Source organism: Epinephelus moara, chromosome 7 (assembly GCF_006386435.1).
Source record: "Epinephelus moara isolate mb chromosome 7, YSFRI_EMoa_1.0, whole genome shotgun sequence".
In the NCBI taxonomy this organism is placed as follows: domain Eukaryota; kingdom Metazoa; phylum Chordata; class Actinopteri; order Perciformes; family Serranidae; genus Epinephelus; species Epinephelus moara.
In genome coordinates this window covers 41,741,294-41,751,511 of record NC_065512.1, presented here as the reverse complement: position 1 = coordinate 41,751,511, position 10,218 = coordinate 41,741,294, and the positions used below count along the sequence as shown (strand labels likewise).

The 10,218-nt window shown below is 38.4% G+C and overlaps 1 protein-coding gene across 2 annotated transcripts in view; it reads left to right on the top strand.

Moving 5' to 3' along the window:
* crfb1 (cytokine receptor family member b1) overlaps window positions 1–10,218 on the top strand; it is a 57,374-nt gene that overhangs the window by 27,405 nt on the left and 19,751 nt on the right. Inside the window, exons 1-3 of one of the 2 annotated variants that reach the window (XM_050048327.1) lie at window positions 1,015–1,144; window positions 1,593–1,704; window positions 1,909–2,029. In XM_050048327.1, the coding sequence (XP_049904284.1) occupies window positions 1,656–1,704; window positions 1,909–2,029 (170 nt within the window). In that variant the 5' untranslated portion in view covers window positions 1,015–1,144; window positions 1,593–1,655. Of the gene's footprint in view, window positions 1–1,014; window positions 1,145–1,592; window positions 1,705–1,908; window positions 2,030–10,218 lie in introns of those variants that run through there. The other variant, XM_050048328.1, reaches the window with a different exon arrangement.

Below are 10,218 nucleotides of genomic sequence, written 5' to 3'. Positions count from 1 at the left end.
AAAGGAAGAACTATGATTCTTTCACGTTGTTTTCTCCAAAAGGACTGCAGAATATGCTGGCATATCTGGACTGATGATGCTCAGTCTCTTCATCTCTTAACAGTTTTACTCTTGCAGTCAACAGATGTGTCATACAACAGTTTCTGATCAGAACCGGACACCCTGCAAAGTTTATATTTCAGAAAAAAACATCACAGCAAACATATCAAATAGCAGATACACATCACCACATTGATTCCCCTGGACCAATGCAAGTCTTGGTAGGAATCTTTCACCAACTTGATTCTCTCATAGGTATTGAGTCAGTATTATGTAATGGCTTTGCAGGAAGTCAGGGAGAACTGTCTCGAGTTTTTACCTTTTCTTTCACCGCCCTCTAGTGGCTTCTCAACCAGTAGAGCCTAAAAAAGCAAAATACACGGTACTCAGCCTGGAAAACACCGAATGACGTTTGGTAAGTGCACCCATGGGTTTGTCATCACATTTTCGCAGCTTCAATTGTAGCCTACCTCAAAATCGTTAATTAAGTGACAATGTTTAGGAAATTTTGTGCCAATAGAGACATTTTTATAAAATATTATCCATGCTTACCTGATAACCTAGGGGGATAAGATCTGATAGGCCTAAAATAGATAACATAAAATATAAAATCCTATGTGAAAAACAGGATCAAGCAGAATTGTGCAAAGCAGTTGCAGGTGCTTTATAGATTTACAATTATGCAAGTAATCTCGATTAGCTGCGAAAAGATGTTTTCTTTTTGTTTAACAAAAATCATCCACCAGAGCTATGTGGGTCTTTCTGTGGCATTTATGTAAATTGTTTTATAAAGTAGCGATTATGAAGATCAAATGGATCCAAGTCTTATTAAGCGTGTCTTTTAGAGTGTCCCAAGAAAACTCTTTCTTTTCTGTATTTGCTATTCACTCAAATGATGCAAAAGGTATTCGGCAGTAGGCTACGGCTTTTACTTTGGAGGTAAGACAGGAAGTAGCAGTGTCTTGTGTCTTGTGTCAAAATTTACGTCAGTGTGCAGTTACAGTCGAAAAGTGTTGCTGATAGCGCAGGGAAACCACCAACTCCAGACTGCCTTCCGCTTTTACTTATCGGATATTGAAAGAATGATCACAGACGAAGTGTGTTGGTAAGTCACGCAACATTTAATGTTATGACAAGAGATGTTTGTTAGTTTGTTAGCTGTTAGCTAACGTTACAAATTGTCAGGGAACAGTGACCTGTAAGTATTAGGCCATTACAAGAAAAACAATTGTTAATTTGAGCAACTAGCAATCAGCTTTGTCAGAAAAGCAACAATGTCTGTTGTTTATCGGAGTAATACACCATGGTGTCAGAATTAAGTAACTTTAGCCAGAGTGGGTCAGTTTCGACAGCGTCTAAATTGGTCAACTCGACGGTTAGGCTATATCAGCTCAAAATTGGTAAAGTTAGCATGATAATAACGTAATTGACTCCATTATGATAATAGCGTGAAGGGAGAACATACCTTTCGTTTGCAATAGGCAGTAGCCTCTGTGTGAATGCTTCATTTATACTAATAATTATAGGGAATACTGTTCTCTGTTTCTGGACAGTGACGATGCAGTCTGCAGAGGGTGAGACAGACACTCTACCTGGAGCTTTATAAGGACGACAGGATGATCTGTCTGCCTCTTGTCCTCTATCTCGTATTTCTTCTATATTCTGGTGAGTAATCCAAGTTCAGTCAGAGAAAAATTACATTTTACAGTAACATTTGTTGAATACCTCAGATACCATTCTCCACACCCACTCACTGTTGTCAAGCTGACAACTCATTAAAGTTCCCTGTCAGGTGTGTCTTTGTATCTTGTGCTGTCTCCATAGTTGTGTTTGAGTCAGACTGCATCACGTGTTAACTTATTCCCATAGTGCTTGGTTCCCTTCCTGCTCCAGTCAACCTTTCTGTCAGCTCTGACAATTTCCACCATGTCCTGTGTTGGGATCCTGGGCCCAGCACCCCTCCAGGAACACAGTACAAGATCATCAGGAGGTAATTTCCCTGTCCACCATCTTGTTGGTTGCTCTCATTTCCTGCCACACATGGCCTAATGACACTGACTAATGCCAGTTTGTCTTTAGGTAGGAGAAAATGTCCTATCAGACTGTAATCTGAAGATTCAGTATTCATCACTTGAGCTCCAGTGTTTCTTTGGGCTGGGTATCGTACCTTAACTATTTTCTTTGGTAAGCTTCCAAGCACCCAAAGGTGGCATGGGATGCCTGGTTAAACTCATAATTAAATTTTACTCACCATCAAGATTACATTACAAATTTAGCCAACTGCTGACTGTTTTTCTTTTTAAGTCTAAAGTTCTTGTACAGTTGCTTATATGTAAAGTTTGGCTTATTTTTTATTAAAACATTTCTTTATTATCATTTCAGAAAGAGTTATCAAGGCAAAGCAGCAAAATAACAATAAACAATAACAAACACTATTTTAATTTTCAATTTCATTTATTTATCTAACTAAAAAACACAATAAAATTGGTAATAACAATAATGAATGTTAGATACCCTTTGAAAGTTAAGTAGCCTATGTCACAGTTCTTCAAAAAAATTGTCCAGTGTCTGCCACAATTTCCTGTATTTAACAAGCTTATTTTGTGTAGTCTTTACTAAAGTAAGCATAGATAATTAGATATTTCACTTCCCTATGCAATTGACGGAAGATTTTTTGTTGTTGTTGTTTTGGTTTTTTTGGACAAAAGAAAAAAAACACTGTTGTGGTATCATTAAGTTGGGCAGCATATTGACAGTATTGAAAAAAGTTGTTTTTTTTTTGTCCCCTAAAAGCAGCTTCATATTTGCTATTTTTTATTCCATAATTTATGGTAACTTCACATACTCTGTCTACTTGTTCTGTTTCATCAGAGCATTAATTGTTGTGCAACTGAGAAAGAAAGCTTTAGTTTTTGTTGAGCACTATTACTTTAAAACTGCACTTGTCTTTTGAATCATTTCAGACTAACTCTACAACATGACACATTTGATTTGTTTGGAAACTTCCACAAAGGAGTTTTGGTTATCTGTTCTGTGTATTTACTTAGAATATAGAACATATAATGTTTGTGTTTGTTCTTATTAAACAAACACAAATAATGTTTGTGTTTGGTTAACACCACTATGTGTCATTTTATGAAGACCTTACATTTTGGCTCATTACTATGAGCTGTAGGAAAACATTTTTCCTCAATTTCATGGTTCACGCCATATAATTTCATAATGATCCTGCCATCTGTCTGTCTGTCTGTCTGTCATTAAGAATTTTCCCTCCTTTCTTCAAATTTCATCCTACCTTCACCAGATCTGCCAGATAAAACATGTTTTCAGTATATTTTGAATTGCTTTTATTTTATGCCCTTAATTAAAGTAATTTAAAGTGTTGTCATATTTGGGAACATTTAGATGTGCACAATGTTGGGAATTACAATAGTAGGCCTCATGAGGGGACACCAGAAATGTTGGGAACAATACCGGGCATCACACGGAGGCACCAAAAATGTAGGGAATCTACTAGTCGGGGGATACTTTTTGTTTGGAGTCTATAACAATACTATGTGTCACTCGGGGACACCCAAAATGTTGTGATCAAGGCACCAGTGCTAGGTTTACATGGCGGGCAGCACAGTTTGTTGGGACTTAAGCCTTAACACAGGCCTGACCTCTAAATAGATCTCCAATTAAAGTATCAAATTGGCTATCTGAAATAATTAAGAATTATTAATAATAATTCTTAATTATGTGAAATAATGTGACTTAATTTACATTGAATCACCTCGTGGGGCACCATTTCCGAAAAGTGAAAAATGATAGCCAGTTAAATATATCAGTCTCATAAAGTTTACAAAACTATCAATAATATATTTTGATTGATAATTAAATTAATAACTATAACCAAAATTACTATATTAATAGTAAAGGCTTAAGGATTTCAGAGTTCTTTACGTAGCAGAGGTTGACTTTTAATTCACCTTAGTGCAGTATTAAACAGACAGCAGGTATGTTTCCAAAAATATATATTTATTCATAAAGGAAGCAAAGCAAAACCAAAACACACAAATTCTAACTAACTATATACAAGCAAGTGTGTGTGTGTGTGTGCAAGAGAGAGAGAGCGAACGAGAGAGACAGACAGACAGACAGACAGGCAGACAGACAGACAAAGGCAGGTGTGTGAAACAAAGGGCCATTTGGCTGAGATGGAGATGGCTGAATCAAAGCTGGTTTCAGATCGGGGGAGGTGTTTGTCTGACCGTGTGGTCAGGACAAACACAAAGGAAAAGAAGCGGAGCTTTGAGCTGCCTCTTTGGGTGTAGCTCTGTTGAAAACAAATTTGTAGATGAGTCTATGTGAATGTGATATGTGTTGCAAAGGGTTTGTATTAATGTAGAGGATGTTTAGTTGCATGCAAGACGTTGTCTGTGAACAGCATTAGCAAACTAACATCACTTAGCTTTGGCGAAGCCAAGTAACCAATAACCTAACTGCAATAATCACGACAGTGACTCAGTAAACAGCATTACATCACATTCAACAAGTTAAACAGTCTTGCTTAGCCTGTATAGCTGTGATAAAGCTATGCCTAGTTGTTACATTACCAATCCTTGAATGGATGTAAGAAAGAGTTGGTTTGAGGTGTGCTGCTTTTGTTAGCCGGCAGAGGAAGGCTGGAAAGAGCTGTGGTTCCAGAAGCAGTCTTTGTTGTGTCCTTGTTCCAAAGGTGCAGATTTGAGGAAGCACACACATCCACACCGCCGCGACACTGTAACCGGCGAAAAGCCGAGCGGCCGCGGTGGAAACTAAGTAAAGATAACTCGAAAATGACTTGAGTTGACGGCAGCTACTAAGTGACATTAATCCTTTGCGAGTAAGAAGCCAATACTTTATCAATGCATGTGTTCAGCAAGTATGAACATGTAAACATGTAGACAGCGGTATTCAATATGCTCTGTCCATAGTCTCTCATCCACCGACACTAACGTTATGTCTTACACAAGGACTGCACGCTAGTTCAGCTGATAGCGAATTGTTACTAATAAGCTCAAATGACAGCTGTCTGTATGTAGACTAACTTAGTTTGACACTTATCACAAAATTCTTTTAACCCTATGGGCCCGAACGACGCATTGTGCATCCAAATTCACACCTGTTCTTCTCTATGGATTTTCTCTGCGACCGTGCGTCATAGAGAGAAGCCATCACGTGAAACAGCGGAACCGTAGCTCTCCGACAAGACCAAGCACTTATCGGTAGTCCAGTGTTTTCACAGCCAAAAAAAAAAAAAAAAAAGATAAAATTTTAGCTGCTGTGCAGCAATGGTCGGGGCCGGGCAATTTTAGGCAAAATTAGTCAATTCTGAGCAACACACACACTAAAACAAAGCATATCATAACATAGAAGTTACATCATATAATTATGGCATGTCCTTCAAATTGTGGATGAGTGGCTGAAGTGATCAGACTCATAATATACAAAGGAAAGAAAAAACTCAAGAACAAGAAAGTAAGAATAACATTAACTGCTAGCAATTATGAACAAACTGGCCTGATCTAGCGTAAAGCTAAACATTATCCATGGTGACAAAGATGAAAACATTTTTTAAAATGTAAAAGTAGCTATTGGATAGACTCTGCATATTGACTGATAGCTAAGCCATATAAACAGGGAAAAGTGTTGATAAAGAGTATTTGTCTCTCCGCGAAACTGCCTGGATCCTAATTATTTTAACCTTAGTAGCCCTAACCCTCTAACCGACATAGTGTGATGCCTGAACATAGGACTTTCACATTAGAATGTCCTGTCGTTCTGCCTTAGCTGAGGCTTGAACTCACAACTTCTGAGACTGAGGTCCGTCTTCTATCTCACTGAGATAATTGGCAAGTGACAGTTCATGTGTGGCTTCACAAATTGACTAAGCCAAGCATCAGGGTGCCAGACAGTAGCCATCCATGCCATGGAAAAGCAAATTTCAAAGTGAAAGTTCCAAAGCTGTAGCACATATGGTTGATTTGTTATGAATTTTCAAAGTTTTGAAATTTAGAGGCTTGCTGTAGCGCCACCATCAGGACTATTGTCTTGTGTTTCCAGTTGAGGACATCTGGCATGGGACTGGACCTTTATGAAAAGTTTGGGTAGATTTCTCATATGGAAATGTTGCACGAGCTGAGGCTTGAACTCACAATCTTCAACACCAAGAACCATCCTCTATCTCACTGAGCTAATTGGCAAACGGAAATGTCACATGTAGCTTCACAAATTGACTAAGCCAGTCACCTGTGTGCAAGACAGCAGCTGTTAGTGTGTAAAGGCAGATTTCAAACGGCTGTCAAAAATTCAGTTATTAAGACAAAAATCCGAAAATACACAAATTGCATCTAGACAGCATGGAGATGTTGGTAATTTGTTTTTAACAATGATTTATTGGCTCCATAAGTGAAAAACTGATGTTTAAAAATGACATTTTTGCATTGACTCCAATTGTTCGCATGAGAGCGAAATTCAAAATGCTGTAAAAAATTCAGTTTTTGAGATAAAATTCTGATATTATCATCTACCATGACTCCAAAATTTTGTCTTTTTTTTTTAATGAACATTGAAAATGTATTTAGCAAGAATCTGCAAGTATATGTTTACAATACCGTTTACAGTCAAACATTTTGATGCACTGTAGGCTCAATTTTCGATAAATCAAAAATCTGTGTGGATCGTTTGTGTAGGACAGTCTGAAGATGCTCTGTAGCAAGTTTGGTGTCAATTGAGCAAAAATTGTGGGAGGAGATAGGTTTAATATGTTTTACAGTTTTTGAAAAAAAAACAGAGTGCTGGACTTCATAATTTGCAATAGGTTTAAATGTACAAAAGTTTCTTCAGTATTGGGGCTACATTTTGGTGAAAGTTCCCAATCTGTAGCACATATGGTTGATTTGTTTTGAATTTTCAAAATTTTGAACTTTAGAGGCGTGCTGTAGCACCACCATCAGGACTATTGGCCTGCTTTTGCAGCTGGGGCAATCTGGCATGGGACTGGACCTTTGTGCAAAGTTTGGTGACTTTTCGCGCATGGGAAGTATGATTTCCTCGGAAGAAGAAGAAAGAAGAAGAAGAAGAAGAGCATGCAGGATAACAATAGGGTCCTGGCAGCTTAGGCTGCCTGGCCCCTAATTACACTAAAATTATGTATAACAAAGCTTTCATACAGCTTTGCACACACATTACAGTTGGATGGATTACTCGCGAATCCAGTGATAGAACAGATCAGCATAATAAATTAACAGTAATCCGTATGACACAATGAAAGAGAGAGAGAATGAGAGAGAGAGAATGAGAGAGAATGAGAGAAAGTATGTATTAATATCTGGCAGTATACATGTGTGACAATAGTCATATGTGTATAATAACAGTAGAAGTATGACTAATGACTAATGATGGCAGCAGCAGCAGGAGGCATCTGGCAGGACCACGGCAGCAGCACAACCACACACGTCACGCTGTCCAGGCACCGCTGCGCTTACAATCCATTATACAGATCTTGTTATCAGTCACTTCATATAGTGAGGAATATCGTATCTTACCACGCCTTAGGCTTGCGTGTGTTTCTTCCTGTCTATCCACATTTGTAGTCCGGCTTTCAAGATACAGATATCTCCATATTGTCCATTTGACGCTCCATCAAACTTTGTATGACAAGACCAGCGCACTTCATCTTTGCGCACCCAGACAACTGAGGCCTAATTATGCATGCATGACAGGGCAGTAGTCACCATATACATTGAGGGGGACACGTCCCCCCCCAATGCCCCCCCAATTTTTTTTTACTGCAAAGTGGCAAATATTATCTTGGAGGGCATCATTGCACTTGGTTGACTATTTTTCTATTATCTTAGATGTAAATATTGCATGTTTCTTTCAGATAAAACACATTTTTGACTTGTGAATGAGTCCGCCTGGCACAAACCACATGTTTTGGACAACTGTGAAGTGACAGAATGTCCCAGCATCATAGTTCTTATATTGCCAGATTCCAGAGAGTCTCCCCTCTTCATATATGGCAGAATATGTTAACTTCCAACTTGCTATGGTGAGATACATGTAAAAATGTAAGTATTTAGTAACACGGATTTGTTTTTTTATTGATATAAAAATTAATATAAAATACAGGCACATAGAAGNACGCAAACCACACAGATTACCAGGAATTCTTTTACCCAGGTAAATAAATTCCTGGTAATAAAAGTTCCTGGAAATGTTGGTGGAAAAGGGGCTCTTGTGTTTGCACACTAATTTCTCTGGTTTCAGGGTTGCTCCTGGCGTGAGTGAGGGCAAGGCATGGTCCAGGAGAAAGAGAGTCTGTGAGCAATTGCCCCTCCTTCGATGGTTCGGGGGCAAGGAGCAAGGGTCTGAGCTGGTCAGCATCCCCGCATTAAAGAGGAAGAGAGAGTGAAGAATGCAGGACTTTTCTTAGAGTTTGCCTCAGGCATGAAGACTGGTCTCTTAGGTCACAGAATGGGGCATTCTGTGGAGATAAGGGCCAAATAGCTGTCTTTGCTTGAAGAACAAAGACCATGAGGTCTCTTACCATTTCATATGGCAAGAAGAAAAGCCTTCACATGTCCATTTCAGGTTTTAAAAAATTACGAATCATCTGTGGTCTAGTGAATCCCAACAACAATATTACCAGAACCAGTGGTCTTTTTTAAATAATTGTGCAAAGCTACAGTTCCCTGTGGTGATTAAAGGAAAACTAAAACATTTTGCAACTTGGGTTTTATTTTCATAGCTCCAGCTATTGCTTCTATTGGTTATGATAATGTTGTACTCAATAAGTTGATGGCTGAGATCTAGAAATTTGATGATATAAACAGAAATAAATCGACTGATTTACATCAGTGTGAATTTGTCATGGTGTGTTAGTCTTTTCAGGTTTAATCAGCCTCTCAGAGCAACCATGAGGAACAACTGTGAGCTTTAATTTGGTCACGTTTTCAGTCGATACATATTCTGTCTGACAGTCTGTGGCTTCCTTTAGCATCTTCCTTGATGAAATATGTGACTGTGGGGAACTTTTTCTCCCTTTAACCCCTGCTTTCTTTGGCTGGGGCTGAAGCATTTGTTTCCATCCATTGGGCATCCAGTGTGGCATGTAGATTGCGTGCAATGCAGTTGTGTTCATTGAGAGGCCTGCCAAGCAGTTTTAAAGGAAGTGATGATTCAACTGCTCTTTAGCTATTAAATGTTTTGTGTTCACCAGGTAGTCACTAACCTTATCTGTTGCTTAGTAGAAATAAAGGCAACAGCAGATTTCTGTAATTTATTGTGGGATTGCCACTATATTCTTCTGCACATATTCATTTGATTTATTGTCAGGGGCGGTCCTATACCTTTGGGGGACCTAAGCAGATTTGGTTTTGGGCCCCCCCTTACTGTCACATGTTGTCTTTCACACAGCACTGAACCAGCTTGTGTATTATTAGTTCAGTCTCACATAATGTACAAACAAGCATGTAAATACATAAGTGGGACCTATTAATAGTAAACAGTAGATACATTTGTCTATTACCTACTAACCTCATGAACAGTCCTTCTTAAGACCCTTTGCTTGATCTAGTTTAAGTTTAATGCACATTTTAGTGTTGTAGTCCAATTGAAAATGGTTGAGTCTCACCTGTCTTAATGTGTAAGATATCTGAATAAAGGATATGACATGACCAAAAGGATATGATGCACAAGACAATCATTACAAATATCATATAATATTTTGTCTGGTACAGCAATCAAATGAGGAAGATAGACAAAATAAGCACTGTACAAATAGAATATTAGCATAAAATTGTCCAAGAAAAGGGCAACATTTCTCGTAACAGTTAAAACATTTTAACAGTATTAGTATTTGTTAAAAGCAGTTGTACTGGACCTGTGTTAGCACTGACTGAGGCTGGATGTGGATCAACTGAGTTTTTACTTTTACCTGTGGATGATGCAGTGTCTCCTCTACTGACAAATCAATCAATCAATCAATCAATTTTATTTATAAAGCCCAATATCACAAATCACAATTTGCCTCACAGGGCTTTACAGCATACGACATCCCTCTGTCCTTATGACCCTCGCAGCGGATAAGGAAAAACTCCCCAAAAAAACCCCTTTAACGGGGAAAAAAAAAACGGTAGAAACCTCAGGAAG